The sequence below is a fragment of the Ochlerotatus camptorhynchus genome, unplaced genomic scaffold, assembly GCF_037179485.1.
Source record: "Ochlerotatus camptorhynchus isolate MF236.1 unplaced genomic scaffold, CSIRO-AGI_Acam_v1.1 ptg000467l, whole genome shotgun sequence".
Classification (NCBI taxonomy): domain Eukaryota; kingdom Metazoa; phylum Arthropoda; class Insecta; order Diptera; family Culicidae; genus Ochlerotatus; species Ochlerotatus camptorhynchus.
Window position 1 is genome coordinate 2682409 of NW_027040953.1, and position 25156 is coordinate 2707564.

Consider the following 25156-nt stretch of genomic DNA (forward strand, 5'->3'; position numbering starts at 1 on the left):
AGCAATGTTTGCAATATGTTTACTTTTAACACCAGCAAGCTACCTGTTGGCCGGACCTTATATAAATTCATTGGTGCGCTATAATGAAGTACTAGTATAATAACAACAATTTTTCAGCAGAATTGTAAAACTTCCTCTTTTGGAACTTATTAGTTTATATAATCGATAAATTTGAGAGAAGTTCCAGTGCAGTGAGGCGGTGGATTGTTATCCATATTGAGAAATCGATTCGTGAGATGTTTCAAGAGTCGTTCAAGTATTATAAAGCGCGGAACCCTCCGCCGAGTTTCGACAACGTTATAGATTTGTGCCGAAGGGATGTTTCGAATGGACTAGATCGCCGGTTGAAGGTAATAGATTGGTAAACAAGAAAGTTGTGTACAAGCACAAGGCACCGAGGGGTGGTTGATTTTTTGTATGAGAACTTGTGTGCAAAACGTAAGGACCCATTCAAATATTACGTAGTGCAAGAGGGGGAGGGGGTAGTCTGGCAATGCGAAAAAAGTACCAAAAATTAAGTTATTTTCACTCATCAAAGCGGGTCAAAGTAATTTTCATTTACTTGTGTGCAGTTCGTATGGAATTTTCCACTGGCTTTTTATCCAAAAGTAAGTTAGTTGTACCCAACACGGTGTTTCATGAAAACCCATTAATGGGTAAAAAATACCCATTTTCAAAATGGGGGAATTTTGAAATCATAAAATGGGACATGGAGGCAAACCAGCCGCAGGCTGAAAGCCTCCCTAATAAAGATAAATCAATTAATCAATCAATCATAAAATGGGTGATCAAATACCCATTTAAAGAATTAGTTCACGGTTGAATAATGGGTATATTTTTTTACCCATTAATGGGTGAAAAAACACTTCGAAATTTTATCGTCTCATTTCCGTCACCGACTCATTGGGAATACAAAACTTGATGCCAGGGTGGCCAGACCTACCGATTTTCGGGATGCCTACCGATTCACAGACTAAATGTTTAAAACTACCGATTTTTCACTTTTCTTGCCGAGAATCACAGATTTGTAGAAATCTTGAAAAATGTTCAATACCTACAGTTGTGTTCAATATAATAGCAGCATTTTAAACAGCAGTAATCTAGGTTAGTATTGGGCAATTTGACAGATCTGATAATACCATTTTCCCCCATTCACCATCTGTGAGTCAATCGTTACTTTGATTCTTCAATCTATCATCAATTAAGTAATCTTTTTATGAAAATTGATTCACAGGGAATCCAAACTGATAACAGACGGAGCGGCTCGAAAACTTTGGTGACGCACCTGCTACACTGATAAAATTCGACACATTTTTATTGGCGAATTTCCATGTAAAATTCCATATGATTTTCATGTGTCCACACATAAACAGAATCCACTCAGAAGTACACATGAAATGTATGAGTTAAATGAATAGTATGTGTGGTTACACATGAATTGTTTGTGTACACATAAGAACTATGTGTCCGACACATATATATCATTTGTTTATCACATTGCAAAAATTCATGTGCGGGACACATAAAAATAATCATTGAATTTTTACTAGTGTATTGTAATTTTTCAGTGTACCACATGGCAACACCACTACTACTGGATTGTACCACATGGCAACACTACTAATGGATTGTACCCGAGGGGTGCGACACATCTAAATCTCGATTTTAAATGGTCGAAAAATCTCACACTAGCGAATTAATCAACGAAAAATCTTTTTCATCTCTTGCATCTAAACCAATCTACTCGCATCGCTCTCCACCTTTTTGGAGGAAATCTATTAAATCATAATCAATCGTGTTTCTATCTATTAAGAGCGAGTGCATCTCACAACAGCAAAACAAAAAAATTCCTGCATCTTAGATAGAGTCGCCCCCCTCGATTGTTCCATAGAGGTAACTCTAAAGGGTGTCCACGATGAAATTGCCACACTATGAAATTGCTCTAACTTTTTAACCGTTGGGTAGAATTTAATGAAAATTTGGGTGGATTTAGTTCATAGTGCATTATTTACATCCTGCAAGTTTTAAAGTTCTGTGATCAAAACTCGCGGAAATGGAGTCGAAAGAACAGCTCGTGCGTGATAAAATCTTGAGCATTCATCACGAGAACAAGGATCTCTCGCATCGTTCCATCGCTAAAACGTTGGGAATCGCGAATTCCACGGTGTCGCGAGTGATTAAGTGGTTCGAGGAACGGTTGACCACCGATCGGAAGCCCAGAAGTGAAGGAAAAAGTATTTCGTACAACACCAAAAATCACAACCGCGTAGTTGGGGCCTTCAACCGAAATCCGAACGCCTCCGTTAGGGATGTGGCTAAGAAGCTGCACCTAAGCCGAAGTTTTGTCCAGAAGGCCAAAACTAAGGCTGGGCTTCGAACGTTCAAGGTACAAAAGGCCCCTAATCGCGACGAGAAGCAGAACAAGTCCGCCAAAACCCGTGCCAGGAAGTTGTACCTCAACATGCTGACGAAAGTTGAATGCTGCATCATGGACGACGAAACATATGTGAAGGCCGACTTCAAACAGATCCCCGGCAACCTGTTTTTCACGGCCAAGGATAAGTTCAGCGTTCCGGAGCATGTCCGCACTCAGAAGATGTCCAAATTTGCGAAGAAATTCCTGGTTTGGCAAGCCATCTGCACGTGCGGGAAGCGGAGTGCACCTTTCGTGACCCAGGACACGATGAACGGACAGGTGTACATAAAAGAGTGCCTCCAGAAGCGGCTGCTTCCTCTCCTGAAGGCCCACAACGTCCCAACAATCTTCTGGCCGGATTTGGCCTCATGCCACTACTCCAAGGACGTGCTGAAGTGGTATGCGGACAATAAGGTCAATTTCGTACCGAAAATGTTCAACCCTTCCAACACTCCGGAGCTCCGCCCCATCGAGAAGTACTGGGCGATTATGAAGCAGCACCTTCTTAAACGACCTAAGGTAGTGAAGACAGTCGAGGAACTGAAGAAAGTATGGGTTTACATGCAAAAAACGGTTGATTCACAGGTTGTGCAGAATCTTATGGCCGGGGTTAAGGCCAAGGTGCGGGCATTTGCGTATGGACTGTAAATAAAATACGAGTAAAATGGTAAAATGAAGTTTAATAGTTATTTCTCAATCCCTGAAAATTTGATGGCAATCGGATGAAAACTCGAATTTTGCGAATCAATTTTGTGTGTGGCAATTTCATCGTGGACACCCTTTAAGACTAGAAGCACAAACGAAGTGACAGACGACTAACTGGCGAAGAAATCCATTTAAATAATGTGGTTCACTGTAATAGAATTTTCTTGGAAGCTTGTGCCATCATCCACCAGATGGGTTAGTTTTTTTGTTTTGATTTGAACAAAGTTGATTTTGTGTACAATGATTCTTTGACAGTGTGCAAAGAGTGCGTATCGTTTTATCATTTTTTAATGCATTTCAGTTTTGAGTAGAGTGAAAGAGATAGAACCAAAACATTCTAGTACATTTGGTGAAAATGCTAGTTCAATCTAGTAGTAGCACAAACGAAGTGACAGACGGAGCGGCTCAATTTTCGAGTGTACCTCACGGCAACACTATCTACTCATATGTACTAGATTAAACTAGGGGGTACCATAGAGGTAACTCGAAGACCACTGGGTCCCGAAGAAAATCATTATTATTTTTGGCTCACTCAGTACCAGAACAACGGTCCCAAGCAGTCCCAAGCTATTTCACTCACCCCTGCATGTTCTGCATGAATCCACACACCCCTGATGTTATCTGTCAAACTTTCATAGCGAATCAAAACAAACATAGTGTAGTAATAGAATTTCAACTAGAATAGGGTACGTTAATCGTTTGCTTGGGACCAATAGGCTACTAAAGTGGTGAGCCAATTTAAAATCGTTAGTTTCGTATTGATTGTTGCTGGTACTCTCTTCGGTCCCAAGCTAATCGATTCACCCCTCGAAACATAGGAAAAACCAATAACCCCTCATTTTATCTGGCAAACTTTCATAGCGAACCAAAACAAACATAGTGTAGTACTAGAATTTCGACTAGAATGTTGTAAGTTAATCGTTTGCTTGGGACCAATAGGCTAGTCAAGTAATGAGTCAATTTAAAATCGTTAGTTTCGTATTGATTGTTGATTGTACCACATGGCAACACTAAATGTACTAGAATGTTTTGGTTCTATCTCTTTCACTCTACTCTAAACTGAAATGTATAAAAAAATGACAAATTGATACACTCTTTGCACACTGTCAAAGATCATATTGCACACAAAATCAACTATGTTCAAATCAAAACAAAAATACTAGCCCATCTGGTGGCTGATGGCACAAGCTTCTAAGAAAATTCTATTAGAGCAACCGTAACGGTCGTTGTCATTTGCGCGACTATTTTAACAACGCACAGCGCTCTCATTTTAGTTTAGTCACTCTTCTCCACACCGGTCGCTGCTATCGCGGTTATCAATTTACTCGCCGTAGTCCGTACCGGTAGTGAGCATTTTGACATTTCTACGAATAGCAACCTTTCTCTCGCGCTGCTATCGCGCTGCTATCGCGCTGCTATCGCGCTGCTAAATTTGGTAACGCACTTCTCACCGAGAAGCCGACTGCTATTTTAGTTACTCGTATGGCAACCCCCGATACGGTAGCTGCGCTATGATGAGGGCTGCTAAAATGAGTTTAACAGCGTACCGTTACGGTTGCTCTTACAGCGAACCACATTAAAGGGCGAACACGAAATTATTGCGACACATTCAACAGGACATAACTTTTTTACCATTGGGTAAAAATCAACCAAATTTTGCACACTTTCTCATTGATGTGTATTGTGTACATGCTGTCAAACTCGAAGTCGTGTTTTTCGATTCAACGAAAATGGAGGTGAACCAACGCGAGTTGAGAGAACAAATTCTTTCCAAACACCTGGAATTTCCTGACCTGTCGCACCGGCAGTTGGGAAATATGTTGAACATTCACCATTCAACCGTCTCCAGAGTGTTGAAGCGGTTCCAGGAGCGGTTGACGTTGGACCACGGCAAAGGAGCTGGAAGAAAACCGGGACCGGATAACAAAAAGACGGAGGGAAAGGTGAAGCGGATGATTAAAGCAAATCCCAACGTCTCAAGCCGTGATTTGGCTAAAAAGATAGGCATGTCGCAGAGATACGTCCAGAATGCAAAGAAGAGAGCTGGACTACATACATACAAGGTACAGAACTTCCTAAACCGCGATGAGCGGCAACAATCGACGGCTAAAACTCGGGCACGGAAGCTCTACGAGAAGATGCTGACAAAATATGGCTGCTGTGTGATGGACGACGAAACGTATGTAAAAGCCGATTTTAAGCAAATTCCGGGGTTGGAGTTTTTCACCGGCAAGAGCAAGTTCGATGTGGACGACAAATTTAAGAAGAAGAAAATGTCGAAGTTCGCCTCCAAATATCTCATTTGGCAGGCCATCTGCTCTTGCGGACTGAGGAGTGATCCTTTCGTGACAAGGGCATAGTAAATGGCGAGATCTACAAATCTGAGTGCCTCGAGAAGCGCCTTTTGCCGTTCTTGCAGCAGCACGACGAAGCTCCGCTATTTTGGCCAGATTTGGCATCATGCTACTATTCTAAAAGTGTCCTGGAGTGGTATGAGGCCAATTCTGTCCATTTTGTTCCAAAGGACATGAATCCGCCAAACTGTCCGGAGCTGCGCCCGGTGGAGCAGTACTGAGCAATAATGAAGCGGGAACTTCGGAAGAGCAAGAAGACAGTCAAAGACGAGAAGGACATGTTAAGAAAATGAAAAAAAAAACTGAGAAACTGGTACCGGATGACACTGTAAAGACTTTGATGGAGGGCATCAAGCGAAAATGCGTTCAATTTTACGTTACCCTAAAATTTTAGTTTGATTCTAAACATTATAAGAAAATTGGCATGTCATTTTCGGTGTCGCAATAATTTCGTGTTCGCCTTTTATTTTAATTGATTTCTTCACCAGTTAGTCGTCTGTCACTTCGTTTGTGATTTTTTTTTTTAAACTTTATTTAAGAGATTTTTAGCCTTAGGCTAGTTCATCTCTTATTTGTGATATAAGAATGTTTTGGTTCTATCTCTTTCACTCTACTGAAAACTAAAATGTATAAAAAAATTACAAAATGATACACTCTTTGCACACTGTCAAAGAATCATTGTACACAAAATCAACTTTGTTCAAATCAAAACAAAAAAAAACTAATCCATCTGGTGGATGATGACACAAGCTTTTAAGAAAATTCTATTACAGTGAACCACATTATTTAAATTTATTTCTTCGCCAGTTGGTCGTCTGTCACTTCGTTTGTGTCCATAGCTTTGCACATCGTAGTTCAATATTCTACAATATTCTACTGTATCGACTTCTACTTCACCGACTAATCGACAAATATATAAACAAAACTGCCAGAAGCCAGAGCTTTCACATATCTTTTTAATGAGTCTGATTTGGGATTCGATCATGGACTGTTGGGGTGTGCTGCTGCCGGAGTCTTCGTTCGATCTCACTGTGCCACGGTTGTTCTCATATATGAGGCGGGTTGATAGGATAAAGTCACAAGTCTTGTTTTCGATGTTTACCTTTCTGAGCAAGCAATTCACATCGCATTGAAATGCAAAACACTTTAAATCCATATGTTTTGAACAGTAGTGTGATTCGAGGTGTGATTCAATGTGCAATACACTTGAATAGATAGTGAAAGATTTTCAACATTTCAAAATTTGAAACATTATAAATTAACGTGTATAACACATTGAACCAAGGTCAAATACACTTAAAGTAAATGTGATTGTGCATTTAAAAAAACAAGTGTTTAAACACTTTGATCAAACGTGTGGAATTTTTTGAGTGTATGCATAGTGTTCTTATTATTATTAGAAATACTCATGGCGGTAAGCTCCAACTCGGATTAACTTTTAATACCGTCCCTTTTTGGATGATCTGCAACGTGTTTGATTAGAGTTGAGATCATTTAACTCCGATGTCGACATCGAAGAAGCCTGATATTGTTGATCGGGATTTAATCCGAGGATAATACCGGTTGGAGCTTACCACCATCAGAGGGGAGAAATCAGGGGGCTGGCAACCCTATATCAATCCTATACGTTTGACAGTAGGCAACATCACGGGCCTTATTTAAATACGGCCCGCCTGACGTATACATGTCAGAAAGGGACAGAAAATCGGGTTATAAGCAGGAAGACAAGAGCAGATGATAGCATCAAAAACATGGGTGCCAGCCAGGCCCCTGGGAGAAATGGACCGAGAGAATGTTTTGAGCCAAATGTACTGTCAAAATCTGAGCCAATCGAACATTCCCATTAGAATTTTTCCGAGGATTTTTTATTCTTACTAGAAGTATTGAGAGTATTGCAATCGAACATAAATTCAATCACCTTTATGTTTTGTGTGCTTCTCAAATTCAACTAGTTTTTGGAATCAAAAACAATATTCTAACTCTATTGATTAATTAATCTTCGTGTTAATGAATGAATATTGCGATGCAATCAGTTATTATTTTGCACGTGAATCGAATCAAAAATACACGCAGAAAAAAACATAGGTGAATCAAATAAAGTTCGTTTCACTTTAAACAACATTTTGAATAGAATATGGATCAATAAAATTGATAGAGTAATTCAACAAAACATTGAGTTGAAATAATTCTACTCTTTATTGAATTGATCATCGGTTATTATTGATTCAAACAAAATGTTTGCTTGGATCAAATTGAAGCATTTTTTGAAGCAATGTACGTTTTGTGTTGTCTTGAAACAAAATTTTAATTATTTATGAATCGTTTTTTAATGCCCAGGTTGTCTTTATTGAAAAAAAATATTGCAAATAATATGTAAAAGTAGTAATGATTGAAGTAACTTTTCGTTTGTTTGATTGAGACAATTAAGCAGTCACTGTTTGTCACGTTCGCTTAATTAAGTTGGCATTCTCGTCATATTCGCCATACCCAGAGCCATTCTGTTGTTGATTCTGATGTTGTTGGTGTTAATGTTAACTATTTGTGTTGCTGGAAGCGAGTGCATCTGCTGTAAGTGCAGTGATGGTGGCGGATGGTGACGATGATGGTTCAACAAGAGATGGTTCTCTTAGCTCTTCTGAGCCAGACGTTGTGGTTGGAAATTGGATGATTTCGCTCCTGGAAGTTTGGTGGAGCCATATTTTGGAGGAATAGTAAGGGTCACTATCTGATAGGGGAAAATTCATCTGGATGGACACATATTCAACGGTGGAGGAATTTTTAATCAGCATCGGTAGCCATTGTTTGTCTCAGCTCCGATTGCTTGATGGAAGTTGGGCTTGTCCATTTTTTTTCCTTGTTGTTATGGTTTGTGTCCACTGAGCATATCCGCATCTGGAAATGTGAAATAATAGAAGATTCGTAAATGCCTATTTTGAAAGTTTCACCTTCCACCTACTTGGTTCTCCTGGTTGAGACACATTTGCCATTGATTTCGGCCTAGTAGTTTTCGGTATGCTTGGAATTGCCGAAACAAACTCTTCGTATAAAGAAATAACATGAAATAAATTAGGAATATTAACATAGTTGAAAAGATGTGGTGAAGATCTTCATGAAATGCATGCCGACACAGACTGACAGTTTGACACATGCAGTTCAAACAATTTTATTAGTTTGATTTAAATGGAGTGCTGCATTTACTTAAAACATTGTTATGATTGAATCAAACAGAAATATTGTAGTTAAAAATAACAAAATATTTTGTTAATTTACGCCTGAGTGTTTTTTCTGCGTGTACAAGTCATTTGAAATGCTAGCTTCTAGCAAGGGTTGCAAGGTAACTTAGGAACAAAAACTTGAAGTTCTGCTGTTTACGTCTTGTTTAAAATTTAATTGAAATTCATCTGTCGTTGAACTAATGATTATTGTTTATTTGATTTGTTCAACATATTTTAGGTCATTCGTGACTTGCCCGGGGTGAGATTGGAGCCCAACCCGAGCAAAGCTGAAGATCAAATTGAAATCAAAATTTGCTGTTATGATGTAACTTTTTTTTGAATTTATTTTACTCCAGTTGATCTCATTTTGGTTGACTTAACGGTTAACACAGCAAAAATGAGAGCAAAATTTTACACTGTTGAAGCAAACGGAAAACTAATCCTGCTTTAAATGAAATCAATTTGTTTACTGATTTTGCATTCATAATGTTCAACTGAATACGGGCCTGGAGTAAATGGTTAACTTAAGTCTTTCAGCTTGAGAAACATGAATGGTAACCATTTACTCCAGGCCAGTATTCAGTTGAACATTATGAATGCAAAATCAGTAAACAAATTGACTTCATTGAAAGCAGGATTAGTTTTCCGTTTGCTTCAACAGTGTAAGATTTTGCTCTCATTTTTGCTGTGTTAACCGTTAAGTCAACCAAAATTAGATCAACTGGAGTATTCAAAATAAGTTACATCATAACAGCAAATTTTGATTTCAATTTGATCTTCAGCTTTGCTCGGGTATGGGTCTAAGATTGGGCCCATCGCTAAAAATCTGCTATTTATCAATTTTATCTAGATGAACGCGTCATTGGGACGGTACTAATGGATATTTTTGGTCGCTATTGAAAATTTAGTCGATTTCTGAATTTATGTATGGGCCCAAATTAGGGGCATTTAGGCCGACATAACATCCATTTCCCCTATAACGCAAACCACTCCTCGATTCATTGATGAAAAGATTTGCTGATCCTCATATGGCACAAGAATGGCGGCCAACACGTCAAGCGAGAGAGATTTAGGTGAGCGAATTAAGTTCCTTCGCGAGTGGAGGGCAGCATCGTTTTTGGCAATATAATTATATTCCTTAGGACTGCTGAGGTTACGGCAAATGAATGAGGAAAATGAAGCCGAAATTTAAAATTCCATAAGATTTCCAATATAGGTACTGGAACTATTTTAAATCAATGCGAGCATCCGATTACTATTTCAGAATGTAGCAACCAACATTACCAGCGACAGCCCCCATTCCGGTTTAATCCCCAGCAAAGAATGGCAGGTATACGAACTGGTCGACCGACCGGGGCTTCTCATCGTTGCAAATCCGTTCACCAAACCTGTCCACCGCTACTGGATGGCACGATGCCTCCTGGACTACCCCAAACATCCGAATCGAACCAATCTCCCCAGCACAGTAATCGAAAAGTATTCCACATACTCCGGCACCTCCGGTGATCAACGGGAACACTTCGATTGGTGGGCCGTAGCGCAATCGATCGAAGATCCTCAGCAACGGACAAAGGTCTGGAAAGCTCTCCGCTGGACCACCCTGGGCTACCATTACGATTGGACCAATAAAATCTACGACGAGGCAGCTCGGAATGAATTCCCTCCGGATCTTACCGAACTTTGTGGACATTTTGCCGATGTGCTTGGTTTCCGCGGTTTCCATCCGGAAGCGGCCATTGTCAATTACTACCCCACGGGAAGCACCCTCGCCGGTCATACAGATCATTCGGAGCAAAATCTCCAAGCGCCTCTATTTTCATTCAGGTTGGAACTCAAACTTTCTGTTATGTAGATCTTCGAAATGAAGCTTCCATTTCCTCTCATTAGCTTCGGTCAGCCGGCAGTCTTCCTGATTGGCGGTCCCAGTCGGGACGAGCAACCGGACGCGCTACTGCTACGCAGTGGAGACGTTATCGTTATGACCCGGGCCAGTCGTTTGTGCTATCATGCGGTGCCGAAAGTTTTCTCCTGTTCCGAATCTGGCCGGCAACGATGGGAGCCGGAAATTGAGAACGAACCGGAGCCCCCGGTTCCACCCACCGGTGCTTACAGCACCGCCATTTGGAACAATTGCCATCACCATCAGCAGTACTGGAGCAGTAACGGCTTCGCTGATTACATTAGTAATAGTCGAATCAACATCAATATTAGACAAGTTCTAAATGAGGGGGAAAATCATTTGTAAACGATAGGAGCAACCCGGACCCAGGAATCCCTTCCGGTTTTTTGTGTGGTGGTATTAAATTTTTAAATTTCCGGCTGTTGAAACGAAAGTTTGTGTTTTTCCGTTGGCTTTCGGGATCCGAAATTTTCCCTGGCTTCGAACGGGATGAAGAGCTGCATGGAGAACTTTCTGGTGCTGGGCTGCGGTGCATCAGAATCTGTAATGAGTTGACGACGGTTTTAGGGGCTGCTTTTGTTCCGCTCGAGCTGAGGATAAGTGAAACTTTCTGGCGAGATATGTATGAAAGCGAGCGAGGCTGCAAAAGCAGCCCGAAAGGAACCGGAGTTTGTAGATTAATTTCATATGCAGAGAAACGATTGCAGCGAGTATGATTATTATTAGGGGAGTAAAAGTTTCGTGGCCTTTTTTTTCGAGGCCGGGTTTACATCGACGTTCCGGCTGGACGCAATGGTGGAAGAATGGACGACCAAGGCAGAGTATGTATGTTTTGCGAGTTGGGGGTGGCAGGGATCGTGGGTGCTGATTGCCCTGTTTTCATCACCATCGTCGGAGTTGGGGAGATGAGTGAGTTTGTAGTAAAGGGTACCTAGATGTTTCATGTTTGTTCTATTCCAAGTTGTGTATTTGTGGGTAGCAAATTTACTTTACCAGCTCGTTAAACATGAAATGTTAATTTTGGTTGATGAATTCCGGGAGGGAAACTGGACCCACAGATAGACATATTCAAGCTAGTGCAGAATTAAGCGACGTTTCTGTGTAAACTTCCCAATGAAAATACGTTGCAACAATAGCGCTGCCCACCAGCTTGATGCTTCTTAGAATGTAACTCTCGTAGTTAGGGGTTCTATGGTAAGCTTGGCAATAATGCTATAAAAAAGCTTTACTATTCCCAAATTTAAAGCATTACACATAGTAAGAAAACTGTTTAAGTAATAGGGTCCTTGGTGAAGGATGTATCACCGCCACCAGCATCAGCCTAATTAAACATTCGAACATAATTATTCACACAAAGTACGTCTATTTGTTTTCCTGTGAAAGGTCGGCCAAAGCTCTGTGTTCCGTTCCCTCCATCTAGGTGAATGGCATAAAACTCCTTCACCTGGAAGGTGACTTCCATGGTGTTCGTTCCCTACCAGCATCCGTTTCATTAGCGAAATTGCAGACGGGAAAATGGCTGGGTGGCACTCTGGCAGGTTGGATCCATCCAAAGACGGTGCTTTGCAAGGGGAAGCAATTAATTTCGTCTGTGTGAGTGAACAAGGAGCTCCCGGTGTACTCGAAAAGTTGTGCTCCAAAAAGGAATCTTTCGTTTTGGCTGTTTTATGAAAGGGAGGAAAAGATGTGTCGAATCTACGGGTGCTCAAGATATCACGCGCATACCGGTTGGTGGTGGCGGTGTTAGGGGTCTCCAGCTCTCTCGTTAAACGTAAGTATGGGTGCTTGAGAATGCTGCTTCCTGGATGATTTTCAATAGTTCTGTTGAAATGCTGGTGTAATTATGGGCAGAAGCAATCTTGAACTGAAAAGGTGAGTGAGGTTTATTTTTTTTATTTTTTTTTTAGTTGAGAATTAAAGGAAATGGTTCACGGAAGTCTTTTCTCATACTATTGATTTCACCTGACGGTCTACGAAACTGAAAATGCTGCTCAGTTGTTTGCTGCAGAGAAGCAAGTATCGATTTAAATGGTCAGATTGCACGACTTCGGGATGATGAGAATTGTGTCCCTGAAAACGCGAAGTGATGGAGCAGATGCCGCTTCGTCGGCTTCGTTGATTCTTATCCTAGCTGTGCCCTTGGCAAACCATAAATTGACTAAGTTATTAAATATAACGGGCGGTTTGTAAACAAATTGAGTTTTTTTAATTCTCAATATTTCTCCATGTCTGAGATTTGAAGTTTTAGCTTCGCTCGGGTTAGATTTCCTTTTTATTCGAATACTGAACATAAGAATTCTTTTGGAATTATTAAACTCAGATTCCCATTTGAATTGTAAACCCTTGTAAAGCAATTTTCATAAAAAGATGAAATCAAGATTAGAAAATGACAATAATGTACATCCATAAGCAAATGATAGCCTTAGGACATAGTGCTTTAATTGTTCAATGCAGATGAGCCACCGCGGCGAAGATGTAGAACAGCGCATGCACAGGTAGGCGATAACCTGAGTTCATATGTGCATCATCACAGCAAAGACAGTTTGGGCGCCGATGAGTTGTAATCTGATCACAGGTATGGACCATCGCAAGCTGGGTAAAGACTAAGGGCCGATTTCTTCACCTCCGCTTAAAAGTTAAGCGAGGTTTAACAACAATTTAAACCTCGCTTAACTTTTTTCGGATTTCTTCACTACCGCTTAACGGCTAAGCCTAGGGCTAAGCCGAGTTTAAAATTTACCAGGTTTAAGATAAGTGTCGCTTAATTTAAGCGGTGATCTGAGGTGGTTTAGGAGCGTTAAGCGAGCGCTAAGCGGCGATAAATACTCCGTTTTGGTGGTTACTTCATATTTCGAAATAAATCTCGAAAAATAATCTACTAGAATAATGTAAGTATTTGGCTACACCTTTTCTCTGATGTGAAACGTCAGCTGAAACACTATACAACGAAAGCCAAATCCGTACCCGGAATGTTGTAGAACGTTCTTATGGCGTATTGAAACGGCGATTTCCAGTATTGTCGTTGGGAATACGTGTAAAAATATCAACAGTTCAGCTCATTATTGTAGCGTGTGCAGTATTGCATAATATTGCAATTGATGCTAAGGAAGTGGAGCCGCCAGCAGAAATCGAAGGATTTGATGAAATGTTAGCTGCAACTGCTGTTCCAGATTGTCCTAATATGGAAAGAAGCGCAACGGGTTGTGTTCGTGACCATTTAGTTCAACATTTTTTCTCACAGTTATAAAAAGATAATGTTTGATACTATTTTAAAATAAAAAAGCTACTGTGTAAACTGCAACCTTTTATTTACTATTGTAGAAAATTGGATAACAAACAAAAATTATTCACTCTCTGATCCGGAACTGTTCATTCGTCTTTCTGTGCTCTTCTCATACTTTCTTTGTTTGGAGAGTAATATGTGCTGACTCGGGTTCTACCTTGCGCTTCTGGACTTCGAGCCGATGGACTTCTTCTAACATTTCTTCGTCACGTTCTAACAACTTCTTTTTAAGATCTAGTTCGACTGTAGACTTTTGACGCTTCGTACGGCTTTTCAAAACACTGCTCATGGGCCTTTTTAACATTGCAGGGCTGTAATTTTCCCACTTATCTCCTCCTCGTGTTTGTGCAGAATTAATGCACCGACTATTGCGTCTGGATCACCAACTGGTGATGGAGTGGAAGGTGATTTGAGGGAAGAATTATCAACACGCTCGTTGCCCCCAACTTTCTGTTCTATCAAGTAATTATCTTGGCTACTCAAATTAACTTCTGTCTCCTCCAAATATTCGACCACATACGCATCTTCAGTCTTCACTTTGTTCGAACCATCTGGCATTGCAGCCTCCTCCATTGTGATGGCAACAGCGTTTTCGTCATAATCATCGTCATCGTCGCACATCGATCGAAGTCCATCGACCGACAGTGCAATAACCTCGCGAAGCTCAGCCAACACCTCAGATTTTGGCCGCCATTCGTCAGGGCCTCGACCGCCGCCGGTAGCCTTACGCGACATCTTCTCTTTAGAAGCAGCTTGACGGATAGTTTTTTTTTATGTTTTCATATTTCTTCTTTAATACTGTAGAAGTTCGAACCTAAGATTTAAAAAAAAAACAAAGCATTTTAGATAAATTTGTACAGCGGAGAAGTGGTAATTAAATACTATGAAATATGTTACTCACCGTGTTGAGGCAATTTGCATTAAACTCAGCGGTGATTTCCTCCCACGCACTGGCTTTATCATCATTCCTCTGCGTATCGCTGGCCTTACACTCAATGACATATTTGCGGTTTAATGCCAATCTCACCAGCAGCTCCTCCTCTGCTTCCGAAAAATTAGCCGAGCGAACTCGCTTTTTTTGTTCGATTTTCGTTGGCATTTTCTTTTCTACGTAATAAAAAAGCAAACAGGCAAACTCAGATCAAAACAAATCTCACTTGCTAAAAATGACGTTTCGGTTGGAAATATACTGGAACGATATTGGAAAATTTGCTAAACCAGGTTTACGGTAAGCGGCCGCCTCAAATTGTTAAACCGACGTGAAGAAATGCAATTTTTAAGCGAAGCTTACGGTAAACCAGGTTTAAAGCGTTAAGCGGGGTTGGTGAAGAAAACGGCCCTTAGAGGAAGAGGAGACAACTGGCTTATTACTCTTTAATCTCTATCTCTTCTATATATACCTCTATCTCTATCACTGACAGAAAAGTGGTTGACCAATGCACGGAATGAACTGCATGAACAAATTTGACGTTTGAGCGGTGCCGTGTTTACTACACTGAAAAAAGTTTTCACTTAGTTTCTATTAGGAACGCACATAGTATTTTTCCAAAAACAAAAACAATGATTTTTACCTGAATATCACATAGCATTAGAAATTCTATATGAGAAATCATATAGATTTCATTGGACACATAACGTTCATGTGATTTAGTGGTGCAATTTCCAATTATGGGATCACATGAAAGTTATGTGAAATTCACATGGATATTTTCCACTGGTTATGTGATTTATTTTATGAGTGTAAAAATGAACACATGAATAATACTCGCGTAACATTTATAAATGGCCTATCAACTTATGTACACAAAACATGTTAGACATTTTTCGCGTGAACCGAAGTACGCCCATGCAAACCAACAACACCATCGGGTAGGGTGAATTCTCCCCTTTCCGATAGTGGTTTGGTTTGCGTGGGTGTTCTTCGGCTCGTGAGAAAAGGGCCTAACAAGTTGTTTATAAAAGTTGATAGGACCTTTTCTAAAGTTACGTGAGCATTAAATCAAGTGTTCATTTCTAGTGAACACGGCACCGCTCAAAAGTCAATTTTTTTCGTGAGTTCATTCCGTGCATTGGTCAATAGACGAGTGCACGGATGGATTTCAGTTCACTCGCTCGACAAAAAGTGACACAACAGCGGGGCCCTGTTTACTAAAAATGAACACATGAATAATACACATAATAATACTAACTAACAACACCATCGGGTAGGAGAAATTCTCCCCTTCCCGATAGTGCTCTTGGTTTACGTAAGCATACTTCGGTTCTCGTGTCCAAGTTGTTTAGAAAAATTGATAATCCATTTTCAAATGTTATGCGAGCATTATTCATGTGTTCATTTTTAGTAAACAGGGCCCCGCTGTTGTGTCACTTTTTGTCGAGTGAGTGAACTCAAATCCATCCGTGCACTCGTCTATAGTGAAAACTCATCATTAGGTTCTGCAGCGTGACGTCACAAATGAACTCAGTGTTAAACGGCTGAACCTTTTTGACAGTTCAGTGGTACTGTTTACAAGCACTTAGTCGTTTTTTCGAAAAAAAATTTCTAAAGTTTCTGAATTTTAACTTGAAAATTGTCGAGGAACAGCGCGTTGCAAGGATGTTGCTCGTGAACATTGCAGAAATGCTGTGTACATCTCACTGCAGTCTGAAAAATTATCGAGAAAATCCACCCAAGAAAAAAGTCCACGTAAACAGTACCACTGAACTGTCATCAGATTGAGGTTAACCTCGACGGTGCAAAACCTAATAGCAACCATTATGTACACGCTATTTAAAAACTACCCAAATTTGGGTACAATCCACCCGGATCGGTCAAAACTGAACCTACCCAAAAATGGGTAAACTGTGTTGGGAGTAACAAGTTGACAAATGAACAACGTCGATCGGATCGAGGGGGGCGACACATCTAAATCTCAATTTTAGATGCTCAAAAAATCTCACACTAGCGAATAAATCTTCGAAAAATCTTCTTTCATTTCTCGCATCTACTTGCATCGCGCATCATCTTTTTGCAGGAAATCTTCAAAATCGTGATAAATCTTCTTTCTATCTACTCAGCGTACGCGCAGCTAGCCACAGCAAAACACAATATTTCCTGCATCGTAGATAGAGTCGTCCCCCTCGGATCGGATTCATGTCAATGTTGTTCATTTGTCTACTTGTCACTCCCAACACAGTTTGATTGTACCCAAATTTGGGTAGTTTTGAAATAGCGTGTATACACTCAACTTCCAAATGCAGCATTTCAGGATTTTTATGCATTTTTAACAGAAATACACTAATTTGAATTCCAATCTATAGAATTGTTCAAAACCGATTTAAAACGCTTTTACAACACTCCAAACAACTCAGGTGACTATTGCCGGCAACCTCTTTTTCTTCGGCAACCTTCCTATTTGATCTGCGTGTAAACCGAGGGGGGGGGGGCGACTCTATCTAAGATGCAGGAAATTTTGTGCTTTGTTTTATGATTTTGAAGATTTCCTGCAAAAAGGTGGAGAGCGATGCGAGTAGATGGGTTTAGATGCAAGAGATGAAAAAAGATTTTTCGTAGATTGTTTCGCTAGTGTGAGATTTTTCGACCATTTTACATCGAGATTTAGATGTGTCGCACCCCTCGAGGAAAACCTGACAAAATGCGTTTGCTCAGTCGTAAAAACCTACTCAGATTGAAGCTGAAAAACTCGTTTGAATACATTCAGCGAAGTCTTTTGGCGAGAAAATGCAGTGAATTTACCGTACACATAAAGAAAAACCGTTGCTAAAATTAAAAATACCATTGGTAGACTTGAAAGTTTGCATTGGTTCTTTTTGGTAGAAAGCGGTTAGCTTTCAAAACAAAAATCAGCTAACTGTCAATTCAAAAGTTCCTCGCATGCTACTTTTAAAAGTTGAAACTTTCAAAACGAATTGTAGAACTGTCAAAAGAAAAACATGATAGTATTATAATTAAAAGTGGATTATTTTTGTATCAAATCAAACTTTTGTCATGAAAGTTTGGTAAAATTGTAATAACATGTGCCGTTTTGAATCTATAATAAAAATATTTTCAATTAAAATACAAGCATTTTCAACATTGCAATATTAATTTTCATTTTAAATTCTAATAAATATTTATTCAATCGATAGTAAAAAATGTTTCATAAATTATAAAAGAACTACAACTATATTTATTACTACTATCCACATGAATACAAATATATTAATTATGCTGGGTTTTGGAAGACATCATCCGCAGGTTTTCAGTGAGTAGAAAATCGTTGTAATCGTATTGCGATATCATAAAGTTGCAGGTGGATTTTTTCGGCTGACTGTTGATGCTAGGGTTGATTCGGATCTATTCATTGGTAGATTTCATCGTCTGAAAAAAAAACTAAATAACTTCACACAATAACATTGATAATTAAATACTTACAATTTTAACTAACGATGTCACAGTGGATTCCGTAACCGACAATCTCGCCGACAATAGTAAAAATATTGCCTGAAATATCCAGCGGACTTAATGTTGATTTTCAGTTTCATTCCACAAAAGGAACATGATTTGCGTCTTTTGACGTTAAGGTTAAATTTGGCGGCAAATGTATGTCCAGTGCTGCCAAAAACGTTGCTATGACAAGGTATTTTTGACAGTTAAACAATTTTCATTTTAAAAATATGCGCTTTTAAAAATACAAGTCAAAAGTGAAAAATACATTTTCAAACCAAACCAAATACTTTTGTTTTAAAAACTTTCATTGTTAAAACTATCCAAGCTGGAAAACTTTTATTTTGAAAACGCATGATTTTTATTGATACAATTTTTGTTTTTTGTGTGTATACACTTTCGTCATCGAAAATAGTCAATGGGTCCCGAAACCGACATTTACCTTTTGATATTCTCTTGTAAAATGCAGCGCATCCAAAATGATCATTTCATGCGCATTCACACTATCATATCAAGCTGCCTATCTCAACTGCAGGCAGAAGATGCCTTCTACCGCTAGGTGCGCTAGTGTTCTCCAATGAAAGTGGAGCCAATTTTCTGATCCGAAGGTCCTCTTCTGTTCTGTGTTATTCGACTAGCGTTGATTTTAAAGCTTGAGTCAATTAATATTTTACTGCAGTGCTCCTAGCGGTCGGATCTGGAATGGTTTGACAGCAGCTTGTTTTTAAATGTTTCCTCTTTCAGTGCTGAAAAGTTCGTCACGATTCATTTTGTATAAAAGAAGTTATACTTGATGGATGCTGCGAACCGAAAATTAATTTTGAACACCTACTTGTAAAATCCAACGTGGTCAGCGTGGTACCTTCCAGCCATCACGACCGCAATAAATACACGACCGTTCGCTGCAAAGTCTGTGGAGCGAAACCTTTCTTTAAGTTTTCCTCTGGATCAGGACCTCAACGGTCATACACACAAAGCAACTATTCCTTTATGTCTCACGCATACTTATTTATACTCTCCTATTCTAATTTAAGATCTGCTTCACCTAAACTAATGCATATGCATATTCCAAATGATCATTTCAGTGCCAACATTTCAAAGGGGCGTAATTGCTTTTGTAAACAATGGCTTTAGCCGTCGATTTCTCGCAAATAAAAGCTCAATCCTCCAAATTAACAATGCTAGCTGGAAAAGGAAACATTCATCTACCTGTTGGTGCAATTAATTTCATGAGTGAGCTTTTATTTGCTTGGATTTGGATACAAATACGGCTGCAAATTACGTTTTTAAAGTGTTATAATTTATGTTAGGTAAAACGGTTTGAATTTTTAATCATTAAATTGAAATAAATTTCCAATATAATTGATAGAGGCATTAAAATATTCGTATAACAAATGTACAATTGTTGGCCACAAACATGATTTATAAAACCTGCAAATTTTCGAACTGTTGACCAGGAAAACCGGGAAAAAACCTGGAATGTTGTAATGGAAATTTAGTTGCCACCCTGGTTACAAAGGTGTTGTAATAATTATCAACAAGAAAATCTTCATCAAATCAGCATTATAACATGTTATAATTCTGTAGTGCGAACATGGCATAATTTGAATCGTCTTCAACATTGCTTGTTAAGCTGTAAAATCCCAAAGATTTTTTTTGCGCTTAAAAGCCCTACACACCTGTCAACAAATGGCTTTATTCCTTGCAGCAAAGCATGCCGACCCATTCATGTTCGTTCATCAAAGGCGGCGACGTCGGCAAATTCTTTTGAGTGCACAGATTCCGGTACTTTTTACGCAACGCGCGGCTCGGAATGAACGGTATTCAGTGCCTCCAGTATGATCGAAACGTGCAAACAACTTGGTGGCGCTTACTTCGTCCGGGTTTCATTTGCAAAAAAAAAAAACGCTAAGAAAATTTACCTTTGCCTTGCACTAACAAACATGTAAAGATTTGAACAACGTACTGCGTTCTTCGCCTGAGAGTGCCGAACTGTGTACTGCACTCATGACTCTGTACGGTAGAATACAGCTTCTTGCTCTCGCAATTACTCCATTTGATAGACTGATCCGATGAATATAAGTAGGCCTTTGGAAGTATGTAAACTATTTTTCAATTTTTATCTGGGGGTTCCAGGAGGTCTTTGAATGAACACCGTTAATTTGGATAGCTAAAAATCCAATTAGGCGGCGCTCAGCTTAGAATTTGTTCAACTGTATGTCGCGTAACTTCATTGGGCACCTGTGTAGAGGCACCAATTCTAAATGAGTGTCGATTAATTGCAATTTCAGCTATTCAAACTAACTTTCGTGGACAATAACACTTGAGATTGTTGGGTTTTGTTGTCTTAATTTAATCTTCGTAGCTATGGGATGCACGCCAGTTTCACATTATATTTACTATTGGTTTCACACTGTCATTCTAATAAGGATGAGCGACTATCGTCGAGCGTGCAAATATCTGTTGAAATAGTCTATAACACCGCGATGCGGCGTCGAGTCATGCGTTCGTTTTTGTACATTTATGAGTAGCGCTGCACTTGAAGACACATTTCCAGTGAGGTTCACCTTTAAGCAGTCTTTCTTTTCCTCACAATTTTAAAGTTGAGGAGAACGTAGGTAAATTATTTTGTAGCAGTAGTTTTCCTATACCTTTTTATTAAACAAGTAAACTTTTTCTCTACAGCAAGCTCACTAAAGACCCTACACGAAACGAAAATCAATCATTTTTTTCATGTGTTTCACTTTTACATTTTTGCCAAAACATCAGCCTTATACATTCCATAAGACAAACCACATATTTAGGTCCTATAAGAATGCATAAAAGGTATGTGTGACCGCTTATACATTTCATTTGACACATGATCATTTGCAAGGCGTCTGCTTATTATTTGACTTATACATTTTATGAATAATTAGCAATAGAAATTTGCCAAAAGGTATAAGGAGATTTCTATCCGTGTAAGGAGCATAGTAATAATATTGAGTGATTGCTTTACATGCGACTTTTTCGGTATCATATAACGGTGTTTTCACTTTGATCTTTAATAAAATCCCCTTTTAAATCATTATGCGATGGGGGAGGGGCGAGCGATCGTTATAATTGGTACTTGACAAAAGACGAATTGGGATGTAATTTAAGCTTGACTCACCTCGCAAAAATATGAGGGTTTTGTATTCATAAAGGGTTCCTTTTTTGTTTACAACGACGGGCAAACAATGGCCTACCAAGATGAAGACTTTTTGTTCCCTATTCAATAGAAACCGATCTTTGTGATATGGATATCTGACCGTGTTGAGCTAGCAATGTTTTATCAGGATTTTCGCTTATAAACCGTTCCGTCCCTTAATGTCATATTTTTTTGGAAAAAGAACTTTGAATTGATCAGATAATCTTGAAATAATCGACATCGCAACAAACCGATTTCACGAAAATTAATACTGCTCTCTACTTAAGTTAGGACCTCAAAGTTCACTGTCAATGGGGTGGCGCCGTGGCGCTGCCGTAAAACACTATACAACTTTTACTAAATACTATTAAGCTTTGACCGTTCCTTTTCCGTTCGATGCAGAAGGGAAAGTTTTGTTATTTATAAGTTTTCCTCATCTTTTCTTGGGGAGGAAATAAACTTTCTTGCACGTTTTTTTTTGCTCTCGCTCAGACAAGAATGCCACGAAGATTTTATCTGACTTTCGCACGACGACGCCTAGCTGTGGGGGATAAACAGTGTGGTAAGTTGAATGCTGTTGTAATTGTTTTGTAAGGATTAATGAATGGATAACGGTTTCTGTTCTTCTTCAGTCAGAGCAAGATGGTATCACGAAAATTGGAGCAATCAGTGAATCTATTTTGTGTGAAAGTCAAAGCATGATTGAAAATTTTGAGCTAAATTGTTTTAAAGGATTTAATAAGTTCTCAGCTGCTGACCCTTCGCAGACTACGAGACAGGTGACGTGTGGCCAATAGGATACCTATTAAATGCATAGGAAAAAAGATACCATCGAATTTTTGAAACGGCCCAACACAAAATGATCGTTGTCTCGAAAAAGACCCTTTGCTAAATTTGAGATAAATCGGTCAGGACTTAGAGTTGCCGCAAAGTGGAAATCCAAAACTTATTTGACGTAGGACTACGTCTGTGATTTCTATATGGGGGTACACTTTGTGAAAAGCGAAAATGGAACATGTAACAAAATTATGAAAGATTTTGAACGTTAATAACTGAGCTGCCCCTGGACCAATTTCAATAATTTTATCACCAATCGATCAGAAATATTCCTACGCATCTGTTAAAGTTAAGACTTTATGATTTTTCAAAACGTCACTATTGAAAATTGAACGAATGTACAACTGTTGCTATGATAATTGAAATAATCACCGATTGCCTGCGTAACGCGATTTCCCTAACACAGATTTCAAAGTTGAATTTCTTCCGGTCTCATCAAACGGTGTTTATTCAATCACCGCGTGGTGAGTGGTGGTGTTCTCCAGTTCACAACGAAAGGCTGCCTGCAAGCAGCGAGCTGCAGCCCACATGACCATCCATAGAAGGAGGAAGAAGCCACACAGCTGTTGATCGGAATCAGTAGCTCTTCGTGAGTCGCTGTTGGCCATGTATGTCAAGCGCGTCATACTAAAGAGTATAAACAGAGAGAAATCCGCTCAAATTACTATTCCTCCATAAAACACAAGCTCCTGCTGCAGTTAACAAATAAGATTTATTATATAAGACCACGTAGTCCTACTTTACCATTGCGTACAACCCCATAGGGCTGTCCCTTGTAGTTTTTTTTCGAACTAGAATGGGGTCACTTATAGATATACTTGGAACCAATAGGCTAGTGAAGTAGTGATTCAATTTAAAATCGTTAGTTTCCACCGGTTAGTATCGGTACTGATGCTCATGATTGTATGCAATTTATAGAAAATTGCGGATCTCTAGAGCTACTTTCAGGAATTTCCGCTGAGCCACTTCTCACGGGTTTTCCCGTTCCGACTGGCCAACCACAAGTCCAATCGGTTTCCTGTCTGTTCCGTACGCCAGTAGATAGTCATAGCTTCCAAAAAGCGACTCAATCTTGTAATTTGGTAACCAATCGACAAGCATTTGGCTCGGGACTTTTCCGGGTCTTTCCATTCCGGCTGGCCAATCACAAGTTCAATCGGGTTTCCACGTGATTCATATGAAAGTAGATAACCATACCTTTCGAATTGAGGCTGAATCATAATGATTGATCATCGCATTGCCGAGAACCAGTCATGTCAACATACATCGACACGCATTTTGTATCCTTGGGGTTTTGTCAGTTAATTTTCAAAAATTCGGAAGCGGGTTTCTTGTTCAAACCCAATATTAAGTTCATGAAAATGTGTTCATTGCATTCTACTTGCCTTCCGGAGCACAGTGAACACATTTCTATTAACAGAATTTCGGTTTCAAACGAAGAAACTGCTGTTGAATTTCCCACAAAATAATCACACATCGCTATCTGGGTTCTTTAGGGATACTGAGGTAAATGCATATTCGTAATCTGTATGAAAAATGGAACCGAAATCCAAAATTCCATCAATTTTGGTACACTGGAACTATTTTAAATAAGTGCGATTACATTAGCAAAAATCATCATCTTAGTAATCAGTGGAAACTAACGATTTTAAATTGACTCACTACTTGACTAGCCTATTGGTCCCAAGCAAACGATTAACGTACCCTATTCTAGTTGAAATTCTATTGCTACACTATGTTTGTTTTGATTCGCTATGAAAGTTGGACAGATAACATCAGGGGTGTGTGGATTCATGCAGAACATGCAGGAGTGAGTGAAATAGCTTGGGACTGCTTGGGACCGTTGTTCTGGTACTGAGTGAGCCAAAAATAATAATGATTTTCTTCGGGACCCAGTGGTCTTAGAGTTACCTCTATGGAGTTACCTCTATGATCTTAGCACCACCTCTTGGTGGGACTTTGCAAGTGAGCGAGCTGTCAATCTGTTAGTTTAGTGTCAAACAGTGGAGTTATTATTTTGCTTTAAATCTTGATTTAAAAATCAAGATGAAAGTCTCGAACCCATAGATATCTTTGAGCTCAGAAAACGAACACACTTAGAAATACCTCAGCTTACACGTGACGCGTGTATCTTTGACATAAAGGATGAGACGTAAACGTGATTGAACTGAATTTCGCGTCTATTATGACTCAATTCTATGTCAAAATTGACGCTCATATATGTCAGTATCAGAGCACCTAAATTTACATTAATTTTTCTAAGTGTGAAGCTCATTCAGATAATGTACTAGTAAAGAGCCTGACTTCATAAAGAGACGACATGTCAAAATTGGAACAATCGATTGTCTGTCAAAGTCATAGGAAAAGTCATTCCAATCGAGCAGAAGACCTGTCAAATAGATAAGATATCGCCTCTTTATAAATTCAGGCTCTTTATGTACTAGGTGGGGTCAAAAGTAACATCCTTGACCGCCAGAATGCGCTGCTACTGCGAAAAAGGTTATGGTGCCTTGTAGCATAAAGGTAACTCTAAGACTAGAAGGTCCCGAAGAAACGTGCTCAACTTTTTGGCTCAGCTCTGGTACTCTCTTCGGTCCCAAGCTTATCGATGCACCCCTCGAAACATAGGAAAATCCACGAACCCCTCATTGGATCTGTTCGTTGATTGGTGTCGTCGGAATAAGCTTACCCTCAGCATTCCTAAATGTATGGTAATGTCGTATTACCGCATCAGGCAGCCGATTGTTTTTGACTATGCCATCAACGGTGTGGTTCTTCAAAGAACCGACCAGTTCAGCGATCTTGGTGTTCTACTGGACCATAAGTTGACGTTCAACCTCCACCGCTCTGC

At 39.5% G+C, this 25156-nt stretch overlaps 2 protein-coding genes across 2 annotated transcripts in view; both read left to right on the forward strand.

The window, feature by feature from the left end:
* Positions 1-25156, forward strand: part of Spindly (spindly) — a 243722-nt gene that overhangs the window by 24007 nt on the left and 194559 nt on the right. The window lies entirely within an intron of this gene.
* Positions 128-11023, forward strand: AlkB (alpha-ketoglutarate-dependent dioxygenase AlkB). Its single transcript, XM_065235250.1, has 3 exons — positions 128-350; positions 9955-10514; positions 10578-11023. Exons 1-3 carry the CDS (start codon positions 237-239, stop codon positions 10933-10935), a joined length of 1032 nt encoding a protein of 343 aa, XP_065091322.1. The 5' UTR covers positions 128-236; the 3' UTR covers positions 10936-11023.

Bases quoted from the DNA above. Each gene is read 5' to 3' on its own strand.
- AlkB (XM_065235250.1), top strand. From the start codon at position 237: ATGTTTCAAGAGTCGTTCAAGTATTATAAAGCGCGGAACCCTCCGCCG. The intron at 351-9,954 runs GTAATAGATTGG...TTACTATTTCAG, and splicing joins GACTAGATCGCCGGTTGAAG to AATGTAGCAACCAACATTAC. The intron at 10,515-10,577 runs GTTGGAACTCAA...TCCTCTCATTAG, and splicing joins GCGCCTCTATTTTCATTCAG to CTTCGGTCAGCCGGCAGTCT.